The sequence below is a fragment of the Leuresthes tenuis genome, unplaced genomic scaffold, assembly GCF_036924035.1.
Source record: "Leuresthes tenuis unplaced genomic scaffold, fLeuTen1.0.hap1 SCAF_13, whole genome shotgun sequence".
Lineage (NCBI taxonomy): Eukaryota > Metazoa > Chordata > Actinopteri > Atheriniformes > Atherinopsidae > Leuresthes > Leuresthes tenuis.
Genome location: NW_027325367.1, coordinates 3,094,924 through 3,122,782, shown reverse-complemented (window position 1 = coordinate 3,122,782; position 27,859 = coordinate 3,094,924). Strand labels below are relative to the sequence as shown.

General features: G+C 41.3%; 3 protein-coding genes across 11 annotated transcripts in view; all 3 read right to left on the bottom strand.

The window, feature by feature from the left end:
* Window positions 1–377: 377 nt before the first annotated feature.
* On the bottom strand, window positions 378–8,007 carry LOC140267501 (NLR family CARD domain-containing protein 3-like). 3 transcript variants are annotated; one of them, XM_072362802.1, is made up of 11 exons: window positions 7,887–8,007; window positions 7,278–7,376; window positions 6,935–7,001; window positions 6,460–6,682; window positions 4,473–6,279; window positions 3,440–3,613; window positions 3,135–3,308; window positions 2,496–2,669; window positions 1,553–1,726; window positions 1,322–1,368; window positions 378–1,169 (listed from the first exon to the last, which is right to left on the bottom strand). In XM_072362802.1, the coding sequence occupies exons 1-11, from the start codon at window positions 7,949–7,951 to the stop codon at window positions 613–615; spliced, it is 3,561 nt and encodes a 1,186-aa protein (XP_072218903.1). In that variant the 5' UTR covers window positions 7,952–8,007; the 3' UTR covers window positions 378–612. The 3 variants fall into 3 exon arrangements, with proteins under 3 accessions (XP_072218903.1, XP_072218905.1, XP_072218904.1); XM_072362804.1 differs by lacking the exon at window positions 2,496–2,669; XM_072362803.1 differs by lacking the exon at window positions 3,440–3,613.
* Window positions 8,008–12,453: 4,446 nt separating this feature from the next.
* On the bottom strand, window positions 12,454–19,771 carry e2f6 (E2F transcription factor 6). The gene is made up of 9 exons (XM_072362805.1): window positions 19,527–19,771; window positions 16,486–16,794; window positions 16,358–16,401; window positions 16,211–16,266; window positions 15,778–15,964; window positions 14,991–15,157; window positions 14,467–14,582; window positions 14,183–14,318; window positions 12,454–12,979 (listed from the first exon to the last, which is right to left on the bottom strand). The coding sequence occupies exons 1-9, from the start codon at window positions 19,641–19,643 to the stop codon at window positions 12,954–12,956; spliced, it is 1,158 nt and encodes a 385-aa protein (XP_072218906.1). The 5' UTR covers window positions 19,644–19,771; the 3' UTR covers window positions 12,454–12,953.
* Window positions 19,772–21,362: 1,591 nt separating this feature from the next.
* myt1la (myelin transcription factor 1-like, a) overlaps window positions 21,363–27,859 on the bottom strand; it is a 77,956-nt gene continuing 71,459 nt past the window's right edge. For 6 of the 7 annotated variants that reach the window (XM_072362219.1, XM_072362218.1, XM_072362221.1 and 3 more), the window contains 2 exons: window positions 27,410–27,472; window positions 21,363–24,365 (listed from right to left, as the gene is read on the bottom strand). In XM_072362219.1, coding sequence (XP_072218320.1) covers window positions 24,225–24,365; window positions 27,410–27,472 — 204 coding nt within the window. In that variant the 3' untranslated portion in view covers window positions 21,363–24,224. The remainder of the gene's footprint in view (window positions 24,366–27,409; window positions 27,473–27,859) is intronic. The other variant, XM_072362222.1, reaches the window with a different exon arrangement.

Here is a 27,859-nt window from a genome sequence, read left to right as displayed (position 1 = left end):
CCACACTATAACTGTAGCTCCACTTCACTGTGCACGTGAACGTGCCAACTGTGTCCAGAGCCTTTAACATTTTTAGTAGCCAACCCGGGGACGGTGAGGTGAGGGTTTGCTGCACTTCACCTGCTTCTTCCAGAGCATTTAAGACAGCCAGCAGATCCCATTATGAGGAAATCTGTTGAGGCAGCCACTGCAGTTATATGAGCCATATGTGATCTCATATTTACTCGTTTTAAACTATTCAACACAGAAATAAAAATGCAGTTACTCAGAATCTTACCAGGAGGTTCAGCTATGTAGATTTAAGCCAATAAAGAGCAAGTTAGAGTAAATAAATGTCTGACAACTATGATGTGAACTGTTTTTGTATTAAATTAAAGCTCTGAAACAGCTTCGGTCGACAAGGACTGAAAACCAGGAGCATACAAGGATTACTGTGTCATCTTTATAGTACATGAACTTGCTTGGATATACTTCAGGAGCGTAAACTTTGATTACTGCTTAACAATGAATATTTGAAGGGATTTTGAGTCAAAACTCTGAGATATCTTGGATTCCTGGTTGAACTGTCATTTAAAGAGCTGCATTCACTCAGCAGTCTGAGGACAGTCTTTCTTACATCATACAAAGAGACACAGAGGAGTTGGTTCCCAATCCAAAGCTGGGGTAAAGGGGTTCAGTGAATCTGTCGTGGTAGGTGTAGAGTGGGAGAAGCTTGCCACGAGAGACTTGGTAGAAGGAGATGATGCCAGCAGGATGGTCCACATAGACTGCGATTCTGTCAGATGATGCAGGGAATGGAAGTTGTACCAATTTCATCTGGTTCCAGACAAAGTAGCCATTTCTACAGCACTGCAGAGTCCAGGGCTGAGTATCTAGTTTAAAGTAATTGCTTTGTTGCAAGAACTTAGAAGGGCTTATTGTTTTAAACAACTTCTTTCTTCTCCATTCCATTATTTTATAACTCACTTCTATGAGCACATCTCCCTTCCACTCAACCTCCCAGTAACAGCGAGCAGGCAGACGATCTGTGCTCAGAACCTGACTGAAATCAGACGGCACTGACATTCTCATATTCTGTGCCGGGTCCCGTGATCTCACTTTAGTGTTGTTTTCAGACAGCTGGAGGCTGCTGTCTGCTGTATGAGGGTCCAGATAGAGTTCACAAGCATCTGATTGAGAAAATATGGCAAAAAAGAAGAGGCTTCATTTAGTTGTAATGTTATATGTATCAGTTAATAAAGATATTTTTGTTATTAAATGTAACTATAATATATTTTTTAAGTGTCAAATTGCTTTCCTAAATATTACTAAACAAACTTACACTTTCTCAGGCCAGGTTTCAGTCTCTGCTCTCCATCGTGGTCCGTTCTGTACGAATAAAACACAAAACCACATTTACCTTTATTTCTAGTAACTGGTATATTTACATTGAAGAAGTGCAGCTTGCTTGGAAATGGGTCAAGAACTTCTGCATCTTTTGATCAACCATTAACTACAGCAGCTTAATATGAACGTATCTGTCCCAGCCTGTCAGTATGTTAGTCAGACTAACCTGAGTTTGTTCAGTTTACAGAGCGGATCGTCTCTCTTAGCGGACAGCAGCTTCACCCCTGAGTCACTGAGATGATTGTAGCTCAAGTCCAGTTCTCTCAGATGGAAGGGGTTCAATGTCAGAGCTGAAGCCAGAGAAGCACAGCCAGCCTGTGTGACCTGACAGCCTGATAAACTACACACACACGTATAATAAATATTAGTTTTGGAGATTTTCACATCATTGCGTCTTATTTTACTTTCACAACTTTTTTGCAGTCAGGTTTGTACTTAGACTTTAATTTCATTGCAGACAGTATGATTGAATCCTAATCCAAAGCAGGGGTTCAGGGGATGTGTTTGTGAAGAGAGAAGGAAGCTTCTCCCACTCTACACCTTCATACTCAGACCAGTATGAAGTTTGTTGGTTTCATTCCAGGTGTGAAGTTATAGCAAAGTCACAGAATATTTTTAGTTACATTTTGAGTGCTGTGATCTGTCACTTCTCGGTACCTTCGTCAGTTCTCAGTTACAATTATTCATTCATTCATTTTCTATAGCTGCTTAATCCAACTCAGTGTCACGGGGTGGGGGATTAAGCAGGTCAATTAACCGGACCTGCATGTTTTTGGGTGGTGGAAGGAAACCGGAGTACCCAGTGAAAACCCACACATACATGGGGAGAACTTGCACACAGAAAGGCTCCATCTGGAATTCAAACCAGGAACCCTCTTGCTGTGAGGCCACCACCACACCACCAAGCAGCCCTCAGTTACAATTAGGGTCACTCAATTGAGTAAATAATTGGAAACAACTAAATTCACTTTTATCAGATAAAACAGCATGTTCTGATAAAGAATTAAAACCCTGTAGGAAAAAAAGGTTTGCAGTCCAACTAAAGAGCTCACAATACAGGTTTTATTGACACCTTTAATGTGTTCCCTAACAAACCTCTAATTCCTCACCCGAGATTTTCCAGAGCACAGTGCAGACTCTGCAGTCCTGAAGACAGCAGCTTCACTCCTGAGTCCTGCAGGTCATTATAACTCAGGTCCAGATCTCTGAGACAAGAAGACTGGGAGCTGAGAACCGAGGCCAGGGCTTCACAGCTCCTCTCTGACAGGTTACAATCACTCAGCCTATAGACAATAAAACATCTTCTCATCAGATCATGTTAACAAATTTGTAAAACTTTATTCAAGCTGGAAATAAGAATCTCGAGATTTTAAATCTGTTTTTTCAAGGCCAAGACAGGAAGCAACCCAAAGTACAGTCGCTACAACAATATAGACACAACACACTTGCTATAATATACGTAAAATGTATCCATGAACACTTCACATGGAATGAATGACAAAGCAATCAGAAACATAAAGAACTAAAGACACAAGAGTCATGATAACAGCCACCAGGAACAGGGATAGCAATAATAAAGAAATAAGACATTTGGAACTGGATGTTTCTGAATCAATTATTTCTAAAACCTGTTACAGTTCATTTAGGGAAACTGGCTCTTTAAGATTCATGTAGCTTTGTGCATGTGCAAAGCGTCTAACTGAACGCCCAATAGAGTCCAGCTGAGTGGATACATGTTAATTCCTCACCTGAGATTTTCCAGAGCACAGTGCAGACTCTGCAGTCCTGAAGACAGCAGCTTCACTCCTGAGTTCTGCAGGTCATTATAACTCAGGTCCAGATCTTTGAGACAAGAAGACTGGGAGCTGAGAACCGAGGCCAGGGCTTCACAGCTCCTCTCTGACAGCTTACAATCACTCAGCCTATAGACAATAAAACATCTAATAAAACACCCTTTAGAAAAAAAAAATGTTTGCAGTCCAACTAAAGAGCTCACAACACAGGTTTTATTGACACTTTTAATGTGTTCTCTAACAAACCTCTAATTCCTCACCTGAGAGTTTCCAGAGCACAGTGCAGACTCTGCAGTCCTGAAGACAGCAGCTTCCCTCCTGAGTCCTGCAGGTCATTATTACTCAGGTCCAGACATCTGAGACAAGAAGACTGGGACCTGAGAACCGAGACCAGGGCTTCACAGCTCCTCTCTGACAGCTTACAATCACTCAGCCTTAAAAGAAGTGATGACAATAAAACATTTTCATTATGTGGAATGTAACTTTTTGTATGTAACTTTCACATTCAACATTCATTCACCAACGGATGCATCAGTAGACAACGAGGGGTTCAGCGTCTCGTCCAGGACGCTTGGACATGTGGCCCAGAAAAACCAGGAGTCGAACCTCCGATTGGTAGGCTGAGCAACAGCCCCTTAAGCCACTTAACTCTGATCAATGAATCATTCAGGCAGAAAAAAGGCTCCTAACTCAAGAGATGAACCAGTGTTGTGTCGACACAGAACAGACAACTTAGCAAAGAAGCCATTTTAAACTGGATCTTTTGGCACTTTGTTACCAGCAGCCTGTCACAAAGACACATCATTTGTTCCATTTCTTTAGTTGCATCTATGAAAAACAGCAAAGAAAACACAGTTTGACAGACAGAAAATAGGATTTCTGCAGCAACAAGGTGATTCCCAAAGAGCTATTAGCTGAAAACTTGGTTAATAGGAACACTATCAGCTATGCAGTAGAATGTACTCCCCAGAGCCCGGACCTCAACATTATTGAAGCAGTGTGGGATCATCTGACAGAGAACGGAACAAAAGGCAGCCCACATCCAAAGAAGAGCTTTGGGATGTCCTTCAAGAAGCCTGGAGAACTATTCCTGAAGACTCCTTAAAGAAATGACAGAAAGCTTGTCTCAGAGGGTTCAGGCTGTGTTGATTTTGCCTCATATTCTGTATTTTCATTGATGTTTACACGCTTCAATAAATTTCTGCACCTATTTCCTGACAACACAAAGAAAAAATGGTGTCTCAAGACTTTTGTACAGAACTGCATCAGTGTTCAGTAAACTTTTTAACTTACAGAGAGGTTTTGGAGGTTTTCACAAGCGGCAGCATCCCAAGAAGCGCTTCTTCAGAGGCAGCATATTCCTTCAGGTCAAACACATCCAGATCTTTTTCAGATGACAGTAATATAAAGACCAGAGCTGACCACTGGGCAGGGGAGAGATTCTGTTCGGTGAGTGGTCCTGAATTTAAGTACTGCTGGATCTCCTCGATGAGAGAGTGATCCTTCAGCTCGTTCAGACAGTGGAACAAGTTCATGCTACTCTCTGGAGGAAGATCTTCACTGATCTTTCCCTTGATGTACTTCACTGTTGCTTCATGACTGGTTTCAGACTTGTTTCCCTTCTTTTCTTTCACTGTCACCAGGTGGTGCAGAGAACTCTCAGTGGATTGGTGTGAAAGTCCCAGGAGAAAGCGCAGGAACATGTCCAGGTGTCCATTTGGACTCTCTAAAGCCCTGTTCACAGCACTTTGGTGTAGATGCACCAAGTCTTTGTTTAGTCTGGGCAACAAGAGGGTTTTTTGTGGCTCTGCCAGGAGATTAACTCCAGAGTTTATGAAGGTCAGATGGACATGAAGAGCAGCCAGAAACTCCTGAACACTCAGATGGATGAAGCAGAACACCTTCTCCTGGTACAGCCCTCTCTCCTCTTTAAAGATCTGTGTGAACACTCCTGAGCACACTGAGGCTGCTGAGATATCGATGCCACTCTCTGTCAGGTCTGATTCATAGAAGATCAGGTTTCCTTTCTGCAGCTGCTTAAAAGCCAGTTTTCCCAGAGACTTAATCATCTTCCTGCTCTCTGGACTCCAGAGTGGATCTGTCTCAGCTCCTCCATCATACTTGACCTTCTTCACTTTTGTCTGAACCACCAGGAAGTGGATGTACATCTCAGTCAGGGTCTTGGGAACTTTCCCTCCCCCTGTGGATTTCAACACATCCTTCAGAACTGTAGCAGTGATCCAGCAGAAGACCGGGATGTGGCACATGATGTGGAGGCTCCTTGTTGTCTTGATGTAGTAGATGATGCTGCTGGCCTGCTCCTCATTTCTGAATCTCTTCCTGAAGTACTCCTCCTTCTGTGGGTCAGCAAATCCTCTGACCTCTGTCACCATGTCAACACACTCATTAGGGATCTGATTGGCTGCTGCAGGTCGTGTGGTTATCCAGAGGCGAGCAGAGGGAAGCAGGTTCCCCCTGATGAGGTTTGTCAGCAGCACATCCACTGAGGTGGACTCTGTAACATCAGTCAGGGGCTCCTTGCTGTGGAAGTCCAGAGGAAGTCGACACTCATCCAGACCGTCAAAGATGAACACAACCTGGAACTGTTCAAAGCTGCAGATTCCTGCTTCTTTGGTTTCATTAAAGAAGTGATGAACAAGCTCCACCAAGCTGAACTTTTTCTCTTTCAGCACATTCAGCTCTCTGAAAGTGAATGGGAACATGAACTGGATGTCCTGGTTGGCTTTGCCTTCAGCCCAGTCCAGAGTGAACTTCTGTGTTAGGACCGTTTTCCCAATGCCAGCCACCCCTGTTGTTAGCACAGTTCTGACTGGTTGATCTCTGTGGGCTGCTGGTTTAAAGATGCTTTCACACTTGATACTTTTTTCCAGCCCAGCTTGCTTCCTGGATGCTGCTTCAATCTGTCTGACCTCGTGTTCATCATTGACCGCTCCAGTCCCTCCCTCCGTGATGTAGAGCTCTGTGTAGATCTGATTTAGACATGACGGGTTTCCTGCTTTAGCAATCCCTTCAAACACACACTGGAACTTCTTCTTGAGATTTGATTTGAGTTTATGCTGGCACAATCCAGAGCAAGTTCCTGGATGAACAAAGGACAGATTAAATCAAATGTAGATGCAACAGTAAATGCTGGAAGCAATAAATGGTTTCCCCCTTTGTTAAATTCTACGTATTCAGCTTATCTGTGTAAAGCTCATAAGAAGTCATAGTTTTCATACATACTATATATGTTATATAGAAGTGTTTTAAAGCCTCTTACTGCTCTGCAGGTCATCAGCCAGCTTCTCCTGCTTTATTCTTCTCAGGTGGTGCAGGGTAATCTTCAGCAATGCTTCTCTGAGGCTCCTCTCCTCCTTCCTCTTCCCATCATCAGCCTCCTCATCCTCCCACTGGCTCTGCATGGATTCTTGGTCAGAACTCAAACAACTCTGGAACGTCTTGAGCTCAGCCTTCACAAAGCTGAAAATGTTCTCCTGCAGCAGCTGTAATGAAACAAAACAGCTTCTAAACATTATGTACTGTAGCTTTTCCTTTAAACCTAAAGCATAATGAGTGGAGCATAAAGGCCGATTCCTGCTCTGTGTGTGTTAATAAATGGTGTGAGACACTGATAAATATCAGTTAAAAAGCTCCACGCTCACAGCCAGTGTGAGTGGTCTCATAGGACCAGGATGATAGTTCATTATCGTGTTTGTGACTTTTTATTTGGAAGCTGAGCTTTAACGTTTACTCACCATAAAGACAGAGTCCAGGTCTCTGTGCTGCTCCTGAGAAGACCCATCCTCGGCAACTTCCTGAGCTCTATAGAGAAAATAGAAGAGTTAACGTTCATTTCTCAACATTCATTTATTCTTTAGACTGGCAGTGATATATTTCTGCTTTGCTTTAATACCTGTTTATTTACTTTGACCTTTAAATCTAAATTTTATTGAATGATTTAATAATTTATAAGTAACTTATTGATATATCTACTCTTGTTTTCCTCACTTCACTCTGGTATCATAATGCCTTAAGATGAGGGAACTTTCCAGACATGAATTTTGCTTCAAAATTATGTTGATTCAATTATGATCTTACTCTGTTTCTGAGGAGTTTTCTCCTTTAAACACAGGTGGCTCGAACATGGACCGATCAACACAGCTGGGTACAGGAGAGTCTGGCCTCTGCTTCTCTGGGCTTCAACACACACATATGATTCATTTTTATAAAGATGATAGAATTCATTGAATTTTTAAGTCTAACATGAAGAACAGTTGCACATATTGGACCAAAATCTGTTTTAACCTCTTCAGTGAAACTCCTCATACCTCAGGGTGCTCACACAGACTTTACAGAGCACCCACAATCAAAAGTGATTTGCAACGTGAATGAAGAGGTGGAGGTGTCTAATGACAGTTAAATCATCAGCTTCACAGTAGTTCTAACCAAAGTCCACCAGTATGTTTACATCCCAACAAGAGGAAGAAATACTTTGGGTGTTCCTGGCAGCTATAAATCCCTCTCACTTTCCCACTTTGGTCTTTTTTATCATTTTCCCGGTTTTACATCCAGCTTCCTCTGTTTATATTTGAATACCTTCTTATGTTGACTAAGGGGTGCACATCTACTTTTTTCTAATGTAATCTTATGTTAAGATTGATGAAACATTGTGTAACAAGTTACAAGACTAAAATAATGTTGACTTACTCTGTTTCTGAGGAGTTTTGTCCTTTAAAATTAGGTGGGTTGAACATGGATCGATCACTCCTCATGGACACACAGCTGGGTACAGGAGAGTCTGGCCTCTGCTTCTCTGGGCTTCAACACATACAGAACCTTCGTAGTTATGATGATAAATTGATCTGAGACGATGACAGACTTAACTGAATGAAGAGGTGGAGGTGTCTCATGACAGTTAAATCATCAGCTTCACAGTAGTACTATTCAAAGTTCTATTCAAACCTGCTGTATAATGTACTTTCAGTAACTTGTGACCAACATGCTTTGGAGACATGTTTTGGAACATTTAAGTGTTTAAATCTGTGTTTGCATGAAATAAACTAAGCAGGTGTGTTAAAGAATATTATGTTTTGTCATAAGCCCACCAGCCATAGCGGGGTGGGGATACAAACCCTGTTTCGGGTAGGGGGTAATGAAAGTAAAGAGGGTGCCAGAGTTGGAGGCAGGACAAGACACACAAGCAGATTCTAGGGGTGGGTATTGCCAAGGACTTCACGATACGATATGCATCACGATACTTGACTCATGATATGATGTGATATTGCGATATCCAAATTTTGCGATATATTGCGATATTCTACATAGTTCACTGAAAAATGTTAAAGGCATTATGCATCTTAAAATCCGACTTGTATGTACATCAGATGATAGTGATAATTCATGGGACAAACTGAGTCAAAACAATTTAATTCAAATTATCCATGCCATTTCATTGTAACTATACAACAAAAGTTACAAGATAATTGCATGGACAACACACTGTCTGAAACACATTGAAAAGTGCAGTGTGCATTATTCTTAGTCTCCCTGAGCACAATTATGACACAAAGTGCAGTGTGGGTCAGTGTCCACACATTGAAACTGAACTGAAACCTCAGTGAATCATTCTGCTTCAACTGTCACGATATCTTCAGCAGTTGTGATATCTGCTTCAGTGAGGGTTAGGGGTTAGAAGCCGTAGTCCTCACTGCAGTCGGGCCCGGTTCCAGTCCTGCATTGGACAACCTTTACTGCAGGTCGTTCCCCCTCTCTCTGCCCTGTTTCCTGTCTCTCACTAACTGTCCTATCAATGAAAGCATTTTTTTTTTTTAAACAAACGGAAAAAAACTTATATTTAAAAAATTTTAATATCGATATTTCATCGAAAGACAAAATATCGCGATATATTGCTACATCGATATTTTTGCCCACCCCCAGCAGATTCAACAGGCAAACTCACCCTAACAGTCACTAAGAATGCCAGCAAATACAAGGCCATACAGGCCCTCTCACCTGAAATGGCCGCCTGGTTTCAAAAGGCCCTCCACTACAGTCCACCAGTACATCCAAACAAGCGGAAGAGATACTTTGGGTGTTCCTGGCAGCTATAAATCCCTCTCACAATCCCACTTTGGTCTGTCAGATCATTTTCCTGCATTTACATCCAACTTCCTGTCTGTTTATGTTTAAATAGTTTATTTTTCTATAACACAGACTTACTCTGAAGAGTTTTGTCCTTTAAATACAGGTGGCTCGAACATGGACCGATCACTCCTCATGGACACACAGCTGGGTACAGGAGAGTCTGGCCTCTGCTTCTCTGGGCTTCAACACATACAGAGCATTCACTGTTATGATGATAAATTGATCTGAGTTTTTTAGTCTTTAATGAAGAACAGTCATGGATGGAGATAAAATCCTCACCTCTGAACTTTGTTCTTTCTGTCATGTTGCCCACACAGAGTTGTGTCAGAGGGAGGGAGTCCTCCCTCTGTTTCCTCAAACCGATTCATAACAGAACTGGTAACAAAAGACAATAAAATAACTTATTAAATACCAGTAAATAAAAATACAATCTGAAAACTATTACTGGAACTTAAAGAAACTATAATCTAACTATAAAAATGATGTCCTCCAGCCTGGAAGACTGCTAAGGTCACTTGTCCCAACCTTGAAAATAAAACCCAAAGTCACTGAGAAATATTTCATCTGTTTGATTCATTTTATTCCTGAAAATAAAACGTATTGAAGCTCGAAGAAAGATTGTAGTTTGGGTCAAAATAGCTGATTATTGCTACAACAACAAACATGTAGTTCAGGTTGTGATCTCATGCTTAAAAGAAGAAATCACCCGTCTACTCTGACCTCCTCCCTACACAGAGTCAACAACTATACCCTCCTTTCTCCTTTGCTGCTGTTCTGATCATCCTGACTTCTGACGTCAGAGTGAGAAAAGTTTGCTTAAACAACACATCTGCTGGGAAGAAAGGCCGAAAAACTGCACCAACTGGGTAACGTGAAAGAGTGATGAGAAGCAAATCTTACCTGGGATCTCATCACTGGTCAGAAATCTGCAAAACAAAACGTGAATATAAATTATTCCCATTTCTCTGAGCTTCTCACAACACTGAGCAGCATGAAGCTGTAACAACTCAGTTTTACTGGTTACTGAGAACAATATGTTGTTGCTGCATCTCCACATAGCGCAGTTACAAAGTAGCACCTCATTATTTCCATAATTAATAAATAAACATTGACATTCACGTGATTTTCAGACAGATCAGAAATGTAAATACCTTGGAAACATTCAATAAACTGAAGTTGTACAATTCCTAAACCTATAAAGATCTGACAGTATTTATTTTCGAATGAAGTAGCATTTTTCTTTTAATGTAGAATAACGACTTGTTGCTGCTACCTTTTTAGCTGTGCTGGATTATGGAGATCTTTTATATATGAATGCTGCTGCTAAATGCCTGTATATGGTTGACACGGTCTATCGTGCCTTTGAGGTTCATTATGCACATATAAACCATTTTAATTCCGGGGTGTCAGAAAACCAAATGGGACAAAATGCCTGACTGGATCGATCCGTTTTTCCAACGTCCCAAATCCTTTTTACGATAATTTACTCAACACGTTCTGGATCCTGTTTGAAAACTATTGTGAATTTAGGAAGCGAGACTTTCGAGTATTTCAGAAGCGGAAATTTACCAGCGTTCAGCTTTTGCTCCCCGAGTACATGGAAGTGAAAGTAACTGGTTTAAATAAAGTTAAATAAAGTTACAGACGGCAACTTAAAAAAAATCCATCCATCCATATTCTGTACCCGTTTAATCCAACTATCGAGTCCTAGGGATCATTTTTAGAGTCACCAATTAACCTAACATGCATGTTTTTGGACGGTGAACCCGGAGAGAACCCACGCATACACGGGGAGAACCCACGCATACACGGGGAGAACATGCAGACTCCACAGAGAAAGGCCCCGGCTGGGGATCGAACCTGCAAACCACCGTGAGGCGACGGTGCTAAACACCACACCACTGCAGGCACTTAAAATAATAACACAATTTCAATATGAAACGATTTATAATTGTACAAACTGACCTTGTGTTAAGCAAACTTCGACACAGCGGTTTGTTGTCAACCTCACAGCTGAATCAGATGTTACCCAGTCGAACAGGATGAGGAAGTAAAACAACTTACAGGAAAAGTCCGTAGCTTTTAAGAAGCAAAGGGCGTTAAGTAAAGTTAAAGATCACTGCTTCTTCTGGTTTTAGGTGAAGACGTGGAAATAATCTTGGAAGCCCTAAAAGCTGGAAAAAACATGCAAATTCTGTGAGCTGTTAGTCAAAAGCACATCAAAAGCGTTATGAGTTTAAAGGGGATTAAAGGAGGAGGAAATGTGGATCCATGAAGTCAAAGCAAAGCTGTGTAAAATGCAAATAAAAACTAAATGCAGGGATTTATTTTTATAAACAGGAGAACGCGGAAACCAAGTCATCCATTCATTTTCGATACCGTCAATCCGTTAATCGGGTCCCTCTGGAGCCTATCCCAGCAGTCACGGAAACCAAGTCAAATGTTCAAATTTCTTGAAAATATCGGCTCATCTTGAATCCGATAGCAGCAGCACATTATAGAATCTGGAACAGGTTTCCTACTGTGTAGCATCCCCTCTTCTTTTAACAACATCTGTAAACATCTGTAACTGAAGAGACCAGCTGCTGGACCTCTGGGAGAGGAACCTCGTCCCATTTCTCCAGCTGCTCAGCAGTCCTGGGTCTTCTACTACGAAGCCGTGCTGTTGGAACAGATGCAGGATGTGGTTTAACATCGTCCTGCTGACATATGGAAGGCCTTCCCTGAAGAAGACCTCATCTGGACGGGAGCAGATGTTGCTCTAAAAGCTGTATATACCTTTCAGCATTGATGGGTCCAGATGTGCAGGTTTCCAGCTCCATAGATTCTCCCACACAGAGGATCAATATTCTGTAATTGCTCCAGAATTTGCGATTATTTGCAGATTGTTGTACTTCTGAGAGACTCTGGCTCTCTCAGGTGCTCTTTTTTTATTCCCAACCATGTTACTTACCCGTTACCATATAACCTGATCAGCTGCAACGCGTTCCTCCGGCTGTTTCTGTACAGTTCACTTATTTTCCAGCTCATATTTTGTTGTGAAACAGAAAAATGTCCTTTACTAACACATTAGTTTCTGCACCCCCACTGTTGTTTGCTTCAGCTGCTTATTAAAACACATGAACCGTGTGCATATTTTGTTTTATTTTTCATTAGTTTTACATGATAGAAGTGTGTTCCTATTAGAAAGTTAATCCAGTAAACAAAGAGTAAACACAAATAAGTCAAATATTTAACAGCAGTTCTAAGTCAGCACATGACTATGATGTAGAATACATGCCTCCATAAAGTCCTTCTCTGAGGCACAACAGTTTATTCCTCCCCGTCATCTCTTCTACAAAAATAAAGCTCCAAGGATCCACGTCAACCTGTCCTCATCGTTATGTGGAGAGCTGAAAAGTCGGTCCAAAGGAAAATTATGTAGTGTTCTTCGTGTTGCCTTCGCTGTCAAACTCAAAGATCCGTTTCATGAGTTTCAGCTGCCATAAAAAGAAAAATCAGCTGATGATTTCAATCTGACACCACAACTGTTGAACCAGACATTTTGTGCAACACCCAGCGGCCCATCTTGTTGGGTTTTTGTGTCCAAACCCGGAGGACAGCTGGCGCCTCCTGGTGGTCAGCTGCTGGCTATGCGCTCTGTATGCTGGAGGACTCTGCAGCAACAGGGACACCATGAAATGAAAACGATTAATCAGCTAAAGTTGGAGTAAATCACACATGTCATGACCTTGGTGCATGCGGGACACAGCAGAGCAAAAAGTCATTAGGAAACAGTATCAGATGTCCACCAGAGAACATTGATTTGTTGGTCTTTATTGACCCACAACTTAGGCTGAAATAACTCCAAAGTTTTATATAAGAATGCAAAGAAATCAGGGACAAAACTATGACTAGAAAGCTGGATAATCACATAACCTGCAGTCTCAGCTACACTTTGTCATTAGGGCTGCTCGATAAATGTTGCAACACCAGCACATTTAACCTTTGTGGTGAACATAATAAACATTACAGCTGCTAAACATGAGCATGTGCAGCGTTTTCACTGTGATCCTGTTAACTTTAGCATTTAGCTCCAACTGATGTGACGCTTGATACACGTCTCCGTATTTTCCTTTATTTAAACACTGATAAGTGAAGTCCGTATGAGTGGGACTGTACTGTACAAAGTGCACTTGAATGCACCATGAAGTCCAGCAGACTTGTGCAGAAGTTAAAGCTATACTGGTGGTTTGTGCTTTTCAAAGTGATGCAGACTCACGATCAGTGCTTCAGATATTCAGTTTTTATGGAGGATCTTTGTTATTCTGGCAGTTTATGTGTAAAAGCAGCTCAGCTCAGAGCCTGCTTGGGCTGCAGTTGCTCTGTAGGAGAATGAGGTTTGTTCAACATGTCGATACGTTCAAACCTGCTTTCTTATTAAAAAACACCGCAGACAAAGTTGCTGAGTTGCTAAAAATGAGGAGAAATAAGAGCAACTCAGCAACTGCAGCTTTGAGGAAAAATACACACCGACACAGAAGAACGGTGGGAAACAGCTTCAGACTATTTCAATATAAATGTTCTGTCTCCTTAAACAGACTTTAGGGGAGAAGTCTGTAATTGTGGTGATTTGTGCTGCAAACGGATGGAAATGCTCATCTTTCACTGCTCACTGAACTCTGCAGACATAATCGTGTAAACAGCAAATATTCTGACTGTGTTGAGAACATTTTTCAGCTCTGATTTACATTCTTCTTCATGATATCCAGAAGCTCCCATCATATATGCTCTGGCTCGAGTGAGAAGTTAATGTGGAAATAAATCAGCTGGCAGTTTCATATATTTCGTGCATGACTGCGGACTTGGTTTGTTGTTACCTGTGTGAAGCGTGGCTGTCTTTATCCGACTTTCCTCCAATGTTAGGAAGCAGCTGCTATTCTCTTCTGTCCCAACATCACAAGTCATGACCATGATGGGACCCATACTGCCCTTCAGATGGACCTGGATGCTGTCCTGCAGTCACACACACAACCTCAGTCATCCTGATGCTGATCAACTCACTGAAAAACGTTCACAAGATTGACTCCAGGTTTAAAACACAGGAGCTGCTCAGACTGAACCACGTCCTCCTAAAAGCCAACACATGCTTTGGTCTTTTCACCTCTTTAGGAGCAGGGACCTCCAGTTTAGTTTCCTCCGGAGCTTTGACAACGATCACCGTCTGCTCCTGGAAGGCTTTGAGCCGGCCGATGTCCTCGTGTGTCACATAAGCCAGCGTATAGGAGAGGTTAAAGAAAGCAGCGTTTCTGGGTATTTTAGGCCTCTGACTGTTTACAACATGGCTGACATCCTGCTACTGCTTTTTTCTCCATCTTTGTTTTCATTAATGTTGCACAAAACATTTTAAAATGAGTAATGAAACACCTTTATCGTACTATTAGGCAACAGGGAAGGATGCACCGTGAGCTGGGGATGGATTTTTTGATGCATCATTAGCAGGTTTGTGCAGAACTCAATCCATTTAATCTGAATCAGGTGCGTTGAAGCAGGGAAACATCTAAAACATGCAGGACAGCTGCCCTCGAGGACCGACTTTGGACATCCCTGAAATAAGGAAACATATTCCAAAAGCCAGGAAGCTCAGTTGTTGCCAGCAGTGACCTCTGACCTCTGTGAAAGGATATGCAGAGTTCTGAAGGTTGTCCGTCATGTCAAAGAGCTGCCGTGCACAGCTTTTGATGAGGGTGTCCAGCGTGTCCTCCACCAGCTTCAGGTTGTCCATCTCCCCCTGGAACTTGCTCTTCCCCTGGAACTTGTTCTTCCCCATGAAGCTGGAGGGCGGACAGCTTCCTCTGGACAGGCGACAGTCAGAGAGCAGAGAGTTAAAAGTTCATTGAAGAAAACACTTTGAAGTCCTTTAATTCCACCTGCTGATAGAAGACCGCGAGTTGTGATAAAAATATGTCTCAAAAATAACTGCAAATGCACAGAAGGTGATCTCCAGATAGGCCTTGAGTTGCACACGTGTTTTGTTGTCCACAAATACTGATTTCCTGTTTGTAACTGGTCTGTTGGTGTATTTGTAAATAAATCATTTTCCATTTCTGAAACTGAAAATTCTGTTTGAGAATCGTGACTCAGCGTTTGTGGAGCACCAATCACACGTTCGCAGTTTTGAGGCATTCTTTCGATCCACAAACAAAAAGCTCGTGAGTCACAAAGCACCATCCAGCAGATGGCGCTGTTGTTCACCGATGCATCTATGGCTCGGCTTAAGAAGACAAGAAAGAAGATCGCTGATTAGCAGTAACCATAGTAACGACATGGACGCATCAGTTGGATGTGATAACATTTGTGGATGGTGTTTGTTGGTCGTTTGTAGTTTTAAAGTTTTTATTTCAGCCACCTTTATGTTGTTTTCAGCGATCTTCCTGCATCATCGTCATGAAGATAAACACATCTGTTCACTTACATCCACTTGTACTTGTTGGACGACTTTTTCTCGAGGAGCCTGATGCCTTCCAACACGTTGGTGATGTCATAGACTCGCCGCCTGCGCGTCTGCAGGCTCATGACGACGTGCCTGATGTCCAGCGAGTTGTCCGGTGATTTCAGGAACAACTCCAGGAAACCCTTCGTCAGCACTCCCAGGGACAAATCTGAGTGCAACAAAACGCTCAGTTAGAGGACGAGGCTGAAATAAAACCATTCATTTAGGAGTTAAAAACAATAAATCATGGCTAATATTCTTAAAATAAATTCTGTCCTTGTCGTTGTGAGTTGGACTGAATCTAAGAATGTTAAGTCAGTTCAATGAGTTTTCAGAACTAGATCATGTAGGAACAACTTTTTATTTTGACTCATAAAAATACATCAATAAGGAAAAAAACAACAACAAAAAACACCTTCTCTATTGAATTTTTTGAATGGAATGAGATCATCCTTCCGATGCGCCGCAACCCTGCAGTAGGCAAGAAAGAGAGCAGAAGATATCTCACAGCACCCAGGATTCATCTTTATTTATGTTTTACTCGTGATTAAAACTTACTTACAGACTCTTCTTCTTGGCTCCTGAAGCCACTTTAGTAGCTGGAGCCTGGAGGTCAAACAATAAAATGTCAGAGCTATCACAGTAAAGAAGAATAAACAGGTGTGTGTGTCATTGTAACGGTTTTCTGACCCGTTCTGGTGGATCCAGTCGAGGAATTTCAGGTGCAGAAAGCTTTGTATTGAAAGGGACACCATCTCCACCTTCATCCTCAAAATCATCATCACCAGCAGCAGCCCACTGATCGTCTTCCTCAGATGATTCGGCTCCCCAGGGGTTGATCATGCTCATTGGTCCATCCAGGCAGGGGGGCATGATGGGAATGGCGTCATTGTTGACGCCGTTTTTGGAGATGTCCTCTGGCAGGAAGTGGTCCTCGCAGATCAAATGTTGCTCTGTGTTGTCCTGCTTGTCCGTCTCCCTCAGAGCTGCCAGCCATACCTGGACAGAGTCTCCAAAGTTACTGGTGGTGTTCATCGATCTTAAAGGGAAAGTTCCGTTTGTTTAAACCTGGACCTTATTTCTTGCTGTGTGTACGTTCATTTACTCATTGATAACATTTAGGTGTCACTCGGAGTTGTCCAGACGTTATTTAGATCATTTGAGAGCCGCGTATATCATATCGGGAGTGAATAAGGCACGAAACTCTTTAATTTCACCAAGACTTTAATACGAATCGCCAGTACTATTGCCCTGTGAGTTCAGATGATGTTGTTGTTGTCGGGGGCTTTCAACACACTCGTATGTTGGGATGACGTCATCGACGCGCGCCGCTGCAGCACAGCTCATTCACCCCGTGCTCTGTGACAGTCGGCTATCTTCGCGCGGAGTTTTCTACTGCTAGTTTTGTGCAACAAGGCAGAATATTTATCGGATTTTGAGGATGTGGACTTTAATACGATGGACGTCCTTACCGTTTACCGCAGAAGCAGAGAGAGGAACAGCTGGACTGAGAACAACAGACCGCTGCACGTCCGGGAATCGATGCTAACTGGTGGTGTTCTTGTAGACGATGTTTACCTATGCCAGTGTTTCTCAATTCCAGTCCTCGTGACCCACTGCCCTGCATGTTTTCAATGTTTCCTTCCTCCACCACACTGGATTCAAATGAATGCCTCCTTATCAGGCCACTGCAGAGCTTGGTGACGAGCTGATCATTTGAATCAGGTGTGGTGAAGGAGGGAAACATCGAAAACATGCAGGGCAGTGGGTCACAAGGACCGGAATTGAGAAACACTGACCTATGCCAACAGAGGAATGCCTTTGTTGCTCCGGATTTGAGACCAAGAGATACACGTCTGGATGTCTCCAGAAATGACTGTCTCACAACGGCAGAGAATTTCGCAGCTTTGATAAACCGGGCTGTGGTAGAGACTTTTTTTCTGGAAGACCCAGCCAAAACCTGCAGGATCGAACGGGCAAAGTCCCCCCGGATCCCCCACGGACATTTTACCGTTTTGTACTTTCAGATATTATACACTGATCCATGTGCACAGGTTATAGCCTAATAATATCATGACACAGCTTCAAAGTGAATACATTACCCCCGATGTGTCCGTTGTGCCTTCTGCAACCATCGGGATGGCATTCTTCCGGAGGTGCAGACGCTGTCTTTTGACGCCTTCTTTCTGTGTCTTTGGGGGAAAAAAGTCCTCTGGAGCGAAGTGAGCACCGCAAACCCGATTATCCGCACGTTTCAACGCTTCCAATGCAGTATTCGGGTCCATTTTCAGAGCAACGAGCCAGAGCTTTAATAAATCCAGGTCACGAAAAGGAAGCGCGTGAAAGCTGAACTTTGACCATTTCGTCATTTTGTTTGGACAATTTGGAAATACGCAAAAACGAACCATGTTATGTGCAGCAGTAGCAAATTTCGTGTAAAGATAGCCGATGTTGTGGCGGCGCACGTCGATGACGTCACACGTAGACGCGTGCGTAGAAAGCCCCCAATAACAACAACAGGCAACTCTGAACTCAGAGAGTAAATAGTACTGGCTATTCATATTAAAGTAATATCGAAATTAAGAAGTTTCAAGCATTATTTAGAGGCTGTAGAGGCTTTGTCCCGGTCACTCCCGTTATAATGCATAAACATAATATAGGAAACGCGAATTATCGAAATAGCGTCCGAACGACTCCAAAACGGAACTTTCCCTTTTAACCAAATCAATTCACTTTTCTCGTAACCCGAGACGCAGTGAAGGAGTCAAAACTGCTTCAAATTGCATCTAAGGTCAGAAACGTTTCTCTGTAATTGCAACTCCTGATTTTGAAGCCATCAGAAATGTTTGAGGCCATGAATGAACCCGTCTCATTAGGTCAATGCAGCTGAAACTGTATATATATATAGAAGTCTGGGTTTCTCTGTTAAAGCTGCGGTCCCCGCGACCTTCGGATAAGCGGCAGATGATGGATGGGTGGATGGGTTATCTATATATATGGGAGACGTTGCCTCAAACATAGCTCAGACTTCACAAAGTTTTGCATTGATAAATAACAAATAAGTTGAAACTGACAATCTGAACACCAATATGTACAATCCTGACGTTTACAAGCAGGCGTCAGCTCATTTTAAACTATCAAAGAGCAGTCTGTAGGAATATGATTGAAAAAATATATATATTGTGTTACAGATCTGATTATCAGGACCATTTTCAGTTAAAAATAAAAAATAAAAAATAAAAAAGATAGCTCTGTCTTGAGAAACAGGTAATTATGATCACGTATAGCTGTCTATCCAGGGTGTGCAAATGCCACACCTGAGCACATAGACACATAGCGAATCAACAACATAGACATTTCAGGTGACCATGTTAAATAACGTAAACATGCTCATGGTCTCAGTGCTTGCAGGTATTTTACAGTGTGGTGTTTTTAGTGACGAAACAAAAAAAAATCTTCCACCACAAGACATCTGCAATTGCCAGAAGAGTGGCGCATCCAAATATCCACCCCATCAGCATGTTTAACGAAGTGGTTTTCAATGTAATACCCAGGTGTGTTGTTAGCCACTGAGCTAAAACAGTTAGCATGCTCCTTTAACCGCCAGGTAAGACAACGACGTCATGCTATAATCAGAAGCCTACAGTGAAACAGGTAAACTGTGGACGACATCCTAATGGAGTATGTAGTTTGTTACCGGATTTGGACATTTAAGAGCAATATGTTTCTACCTTAACTCGCTCGGGGTCTCTGGGGAAGTTGAAAAACCTCTTCAGGGGTCTGCTTAAGTTCCCCCGGTTAAAGCTCCACATCCGGTTCGGACATCCAGAGACGACACACTTCACCATTATTACCGTCTCCTATCAGCCCAAAACCAAATCGACCAGAGCTAACCGTTCATCCGAAACCCGTTTAGAACCTCCGCGGTTCAGGTGAAACCGCCACACGCCAGTGTTCAATTTGTTTATGTTATACCGGAAGTTGATTTGATTTGACCCGGAAGTAAAACAATGGAGGGAACTGGAGTGTGTTGGCGCCAATTTTGCGTGCCCTCTATTTACAATAACATCGGCACGAGAAAACTACTTAGAATATTATTTTGTTCATTTAAAAATAGCATTGCACTTTAGAAGATTCATCAAATAAAAAAGAAGAGTTTTGGACATTTCAGTAAAATAAAAAATATATAATTTAAGTGGATTAAATTAGTACGACGGAGTATTTAAAAAAATTAAATGTTGCACTCTCGCCTTTTTAGTTTTAAGTAGAACGACCTACCAATTACGACTTTATGACTATCGTAAATTAGAAAATTATTATTAAAAGATAAAAAATGTTTACAATGAATTTCTACGTTTTTATTTATCACAATGATGATGCACCTAGTAAATTACAGATAACTAACGTAAATAGGAAGCATTTCTTTATTCTGCTTTTGTGAAGCAAAGTTTTTATTTTTTCCCTGCAAAATTAACAAATTCCAGATTCACTCAACTTATTGTTGCGTTCAGAGTATGCTTGCTAAATATATTATACTCCTATGGGTGAGAATTACCTGTGTAGTGGCAATTATTACTAAAACATCAAGCCAATGTACAGACTCAGTTTTAATTTGATAGCATTTACATTCAAATTGGAGGAAGGGTCTAGAAATTACAGCTTTAAATTTGAGAATTCTCTTTTATTCAAGGGTTCAAATGCAATTGGTCATTTTTCTCAAATGATGGACAGCTGTGGAAATTCTTTCTTCACTCGTAAAACAAGGCCTATAAATGTAATTCTGTTTGTATTATATTTGGAAGGTATTGTGAATACAAAACAAGCCACTTTTAGGCAAAAATAAATCCACAAGGGAGATAGAGCGTCAGTTTTAAAGCTAAAACACTGCCTTGATTACTTCAGGTCATTTCTGACTTACTGCCCATAACTAATCACCAGTTTTCAAATGAACAGGTCATAATCAGTGTCGCAACACAAGATTTATTCAGAGCAAGAGATGCCAACACCAGCATGATAAAAAATTGTACAAACTTCACAAGTCAAATTAAAATTTCACGTAGCAACTCGTGACCTTAAACATACAGCAAAAATATTAACAAAATCCCATGCCATGTGGTAAGAAACATTGCTGAAAGTTTGCGATTAACAGAGAAAAAGGGGCCAAAGGAGAGAAAATGAATGTTGTATAAAAACCCCTCATCAGTGCACAGCCGAAAAGAAACATTTTCACAAATATTCATATGGATTTCTTTTGCTTTCTAGCATGACACATGTTAGTGTTGAGGTTCTCTATGTAAATACTTACAGTTTAGCTTTTACATCTGATATTACAATATCTAGGCTATTGGTTGTCTTTAAGTGGCAGAATTGTGCTTTAACTCCCATCTCCTCTGTTATCAGTTAGAGTAACTGACTAAATAAAAATACAAGCGGTCACTCTATGTAAAGCTGTAGTTCACTGGCAGGAAGCTGCAGACACAACGCTCTGAACAGAGATGTGAGGCCAATGAATGACACTTTGCAGTGAAAGTCCAAAAGAAGAAACATCTCTAAAGGAAAACTCCCCCTTTTCAGCAGTTTGGTGTTTGCTTCTCCTTCCTGTGGAAAATTAGACTGAAGCCGAAAATGGTTTAGAAAATATAAAGCAACAGGATCCCATTCAGAGTGATTATGCCTTCTTAAATATTAAGTACGTTTTAATAAATGATTTGGCCACATTTACAAAAAAAATAGCGTCTTTGGGATTAGTTTGAGATTCCTACTTGAGTTTAAAGGGTCTGCTCAGTAAGATTAGAGAAGTATATATTTTTCCACTTTTCCACTGCAGGTTTGTACAGTGAAGGGATGAAACCCAGCTCCACACCTTTACCCCTCCACAACCATTTTGTGTGTCATTTTAATACCACAAAAAGATACACAAACCGCTTAAAATGCAAGTTTTAGCACAGTTTTACAACAAAATATGTTATAGTCCTGTCGGTCCACAGTCCAAATGAAGTATTTTTAAGGTTTTACGTTAAGTTTTTGTCGCTGACAGTAGTCTTTAGGTTAGTGTCTGATGCTGGTCTGCTGTCAAAGATGTGTTCGAATGTGCTGCCGACTTTCTTTTGTTCTTTTTTTTTTTTTCATCTTAGGAAAACTGAACAGCTTCTTCCAGATAAAAATGGTAGAATTACAGCATTTCCTGGGCTGGAAAACGTAACATGTCTTTGTTTTGCTGTGACATCCTTTTGGTTGCATCACATGAAACTGTCACAGATATGATATATCAGATGCTCAGAAACACTTTTAAGGAGTTAGCAGTGGGGGTGGAACTTGGCGTTACACCTCAAACTGTCATGAAACAGAACCAAATTTGAGGCTCATCTTTCCAATATCATCCAACAAGTTTTCACCTTTCAACCTGCTGTGAGTCACAGTCAGTTTGTTTGGCATCAAAGTCACACATCAAGGTTTTGATATGAAACAAATATGGTTTGCATCCAGTAGAAAACTACAGCCAATTAAAATGTTACACTCTCCCAATTTCTGCGCCTGTTTTGTGAGAATACTATCTTTTGGTCGTGTGGACAAGCACACGGTAATGTTAGCTTGTTCCACACTGGAAGTGTTCTACTGTTAATATGCAGTGAGATGCATGGCATTATAAAATGTTCCCAAAAGGAAACCATAAAACCGTTTCCTTTGTGCTCGCTGTCATGGTTGCAAACCACCAAATTTCTACTCTACAGCTGGAATAACCTTGGGGATGAGTGATTTTATGTCTGGACTCTTGAAATGAAAGTCGAGAAAAGAGAGTTTACAAGCCTTGAAGTCGCCCAATGAACTAACACAGGAGTGTATTCGTGTTTAAAACACGTTTGAATACTTGAAAAGAAAACACAGAAAGGCGGTGTGCAGGCAGGTGTTCGTCAGTGTGGTGCTGAGGGAGCTGGAAATGTAAAGAGAACAGAGAGGGAGTTTCCCTTTAAGTTACAAATTAACCAGAAGAATTTTCTCCAAGTTGCTTTCAAAGAGGCATCGCCAGAACAAAGTCAGCTTAAACAAACTCACTGTACAATTTTTGCTTCATTTACCACGTGATGATACTTAAACATACTCCAATAAAGTGCATGCATGATTGACTGTGTTCAGAAAACTTTCCATCAGAACTGTAACTTCAGACTCACTGTCATCGAAAAGCAGATTCAGTGCACAGACGGGGCTTTACGACTGCTGGCTCGAGTTTTCATTCGTCCTCTCAACAACATAGATCATTTTATAAAAGGCAGTTCCACTGTGGCTCAGATGCATGACTGGAAAGACGTTTTCTGGAGAATGAGTGCAATATACAATGGGAATGTTTGACCCTGTATGCCCAGTGAAGCCATCAGAGAGAAAAACGTATCTACAGATCATTCTGCCCGCTAAGTGCCTCTTAATCAAAAACATCAAAACATGGAAACAAAGGTGTCCCTGTGCAAAGTCGAACATGACAGAACCAAAGTCCTCTCACCCGTGTCAGAATCCCAGAACATGACTGTAGTAAAAGGTCTATACAAAACGCAATACATTTATAGTTAGTAAAAAGATCTATCAGCTTTCTGCTAGTTTAATTCATAAGAAATTGCATATACCCAAACATTTTTCTCATATAGATAGCATTCCATATCTAAACAACAATTTATTATTATCATACCAATATTGCTGACACGCTGTACTATTAGTCAAGGTGGATGACTTAAAATAAATTCACAATGGCAGATTGTCTTCTACAGTTTCTGCAGCCATTGGTCTTTCCACTTAAAAGAAAAAGCGGACGAACGCGACACTTTGAAACCAAACAACTCTGAAAGGGGACGATGGGATTTGCACCAGAAAGTTTCCGTGTCATGATGTTTGAAATCTTCGTGCTTATAGCATTGGTTCTTTTCATAGATTTCATCTAAAGATTTACAATAAAATTAGTGTCCACTTTCAGACATTAAAAAGAAGAAAAATCTGCTTCACAGCTCGTGGGAAAAGCCTCTCAGAGACGACAGCTCTTCACGTTCCACTTGCTGCTCTGCTCCCAGTTAAACCCGTGATGCCCAGTCTTTTTTTTTATGTATGTAAATCACATTAAATAAGAAATGATTCAAGCTTACAATAAATAAATACATACATTTACACTAGAATGTGCATACATTAGCAGCTATAAACAGTACATCACATTATATTAGGTCATATGAAAATGTACAAAACGTGAATGTTTGATTAAAAGTTTGTTTTCCAAAGCAAAGCAACAACAATCAACATAAAAAAGAGACACCGATGGAGTTGAGAGCATAAGAATAAAAGAAGAATGATAGATTACAGCAGCAAAAGAACAACCCATCGCCCTCTTTTTCACTTTTTTTCCTCCCGTCGTTGTTTTTGCTTTGCATTTGCTGTTGGGGCCTCGGCCAGCGCTACACCTGGATGCCCTGAACGGCCTGTTTAATGTTCTCCAGCAGGGCCTTGTTCTCTGGGCTCTGGTACTGGTCCTGGTGGGTGTACATGTCTGTCAATGTACTCACATAAGTGTCAAAGTTCTGTTCATTCATTGGCTCCTGCGAGAGGGAAGAAACCCATGATAAGACAGTGAGGTGAGGAGAGGAGGCGAACATTTGCTGTAAACTTTGTGGGAAAACAGACGGGAAGCAAAGCAAGGCTCAAGGTTTCACTGAAATAATCCCCGTTTCTTAAAGTCTTAACATCATATCTAAAATCAGACAACTCTATGAAATGCAACTCTAGAACATGCAAAAACCAGGAGAGGGATGGTTAGCTGATGGGGAGATGGAAGGTTAATGTTTTGCATACGAAGACAAGATGTTCAAAACTAATTATGGGCAGATGGAAGAGACCCAACTGGAAATGCATGTCAGCCGACTGGGACTTCTGGTTGTTCAAGTATATCTCAGAGATGGAGCAGCTTTGTCATCAGAAATCTTGGTTGGGTTAAACTTCAGTTAGCAAAGCCAACAAGCTTCTGTTTTTTTAACCAACTCAGTTACCAGAAGGGAAAACTATTCTTTCTGGAAACCACAAAAGGTCTCAGTTCCTCAGCAAATGGACCAGAGAGTTGATGTTTGGAGGTTAAATAACTATTTTGAAGTGACACATCAGAGCATTTAGTTTAGGTTGAGATGTGAAAAAAGCATATTATTTATTCTGCTTTTCAAACAAGTGACAAAGAACAAGCTACAAGATTTTTTCCTCATTTTGAGCTATTATCTTTGACCCACTCCTCATTTATTTAAAATGTAATGTGCAAACATAAATAGAAATATTGTATATAAGGAAAGTTTGAACAACTCTAATGAGCTTTAAAGTGAATATCTGGTCTGAGCTCCTTTATCCTGCAACACAGCCTGAACCCTCTGAGACAAGCTTTCTGTCGTTTCTTTAAGGAGTCTTCAGGAATAGTTCTCCAGGCTTCTTGAAGGACATCCCAAAGCTCTTCTTTGGATGTGGGCTGCCTTTTGTTCCGTTCTCTGTCAGATGATCCCACGCTGCTTCAATAATGTTGAGGTCCGGGCTCTGGGGAGGATTCATCCCTCCATAAGACCTGTTGCCACTGATTTTCAGTCCACTTCTTGTGTCATTTGGCATAGCTCAGCCTTTTCTCCCTGTTTCCCTTCCTTAAGAACGGCTTCTTGACAGCCACCCTTCCATGGAGACCATTTCTGATGAGGCTTGGGCCAACAGTAGATGGATCAGCTGAAGGTCCAGATGCATCTCTCAGGTCCTGTCAGGTCACAGCTGGATTTTTTCCTCTTTCTTAAGGACATCACTTTCAGATCCTGTTCATCTGCTCTAGATAGTTTTTTAGGCCTGACACTTCTTCTTTTGTCCTCCACTTGTCCAGTTTCCTCAAATGTTTTCAGGACACACTGCACACCATGCTGAGATATGCCAAGTTTTCAGCTAATAGCTCTTTGGGAATCACCTTGTTGCTGCAGAAATCCCATTTTCTGTCTGTCAAACTGTGTTTTCTTTGCTGTTTTTCATAGATGCAACTAAAGCAATGGGAACAAATGATGTGTCTTTGTGACAGGCTGCTAGTAACAAAGTGCCAAAAGATCCAGTTTAAAATGGCTTCTTTGCTAAGTTGTCTGTTCTGTGTCGACACAACACTGGTTCATCCTTTGAGTTAGGAGCCTTTTTTCTGCCTGAATGGTTCATAGGTCAGAGTTAAGTGGCTGAACAAAGAAAAAACACATTCCTCTGAAGATGGTCAGATAGGACTGGACTGAAAATGAGTGAAAAAGCAGGTAATTTCCAAAAAATAACTCTGAAAGACCTTCAAAAAGATGGAGAACTATTGCTGAAGACATCTTTAAAAGATTGCAAGAAAGTCTGGCTGCCTGGAAGTGAAATATAAAGAACTTAGGGCTGAACATACACTTCTGCTCAGTACTGTACATGATAAGACGTTTTTACTTACTTGCTTAATCCATTTTTTTGGTGGAATATCTCAAATTATAAACATCTAGTTAATCACTTACCACACAAACCCAAACTGGGATTAACTTCATTGTCCCACCAGCTGCCGCACTTTGCTAATGTAGGCAAATTGTTGGGTCTCTGACCAAATATGTTATTATTGTAAAGATGACACATGCTAAAGAGAGAAAACAAGATGAAAAGGTGCTGCTGTTAGCCAGCATTAGCATCACCTTCTGCACTGACAGCTTAGTCCAACTGGCTGAAAGTTTGGTTAGAGTTGACCCTGCAAGGTAACCAAAACTCCAACCTTTAGGTAAAAATCGTGTCTGCTCCAAACTTAACCTGCTGACCACGACGAGCACTCCGTGTACAAAAGTACAAAATCTTGGTTTGCAGAAACTCAGTATCTAAGGTCTCCAAAAAATGTAAAATTTCAGTATTTTATTCAAGCAACTGGGCTGTTTGATAACAGATAGATCGTGATTTCTGCTTGTTTGAATGAATATACAACAGTTGTGTGAGAGGACATCGTGTTTTTTTAGACCAGTTTTAGGAAATAGAACCAAATGATGATCTCTGCTTACAGTGCTCAATATAGTGTCCAATCAGCTCAATTAATCAGCAGTTGAGACTGAACGATTTTACACAGCACAGATTTTGTTCGTGCTCTTCACCAGAGTAGACAAAGCTTTTTAAGAAGCGGACTTGAACCCTCGAAGGTTTTTCCAATGTTTCTTCCCTTCCTCGTATGTATCTCTTGATTTTTTTGCTGCAGAATTGTGCTCGTTGCATCCTAACATCTGCAGATTAACTCAACCAATCAGATCATTTCTGATCCCAGAGCAGCCCCGCATCCAGAATTTTACTTTGTTTCTGCTTAAATTTACAATTTGAAACAAAGCAGAAGTCAATTCCTGACATTGAAATGAGAATTCTAATTAAGGGTAGCTTTAGCTTATAGACTTCTTTGGTTATTTATCCCTAAAAAACATCAGAAAGTAATCATCTAAAATCGTACATTAGCTACTGTTGACGTCACTTTGAACATGCCTGAGACAACTGGGATGTGCGAGCGTCCCAGGGAGCTAAAGGAGTTGTAGAAGGGGGGGATGACAGTGCAGAAGAGAAGGATAATTGGATAAAGGATAAATGGATCTCTTACTCTGGGAGGCATCTGTAAACAGCAGTTATGCTTTACTGGGGCCTCTTTCTGTGGCAGCGGTCTCTACAGGAGAGGGTGCACAGAGAAGTCTATTAGCCCGCTAGACACACAGCAGTGGTCACAAGGCTTCATAAACTACACTGAGGGAAGAAAAACACACAACGCCCGCCTTAGCAAGTCATCTCTCCTCCAGCTCTGTTCACACTGTGGCTCAAAGGATCCAGTTTGATGCTTTTAATGAGATTTTCTCAGACAATAAAAAGAAGAACAGATTATCTCGTGCCTTTAGTTCAACTCCAACTGAAACATGTTTATCATGCAGCTTATTTTCTAAAGCTAAAGCCACACAAAGGCATAAAACACGGCGCCAGATGAGGATCCTGTGGTGTAAACAGAGCTGATGAGTCAGTGTTTTGGGGGTAAAATTCCACTGTTCTGAGAGGACAAAAT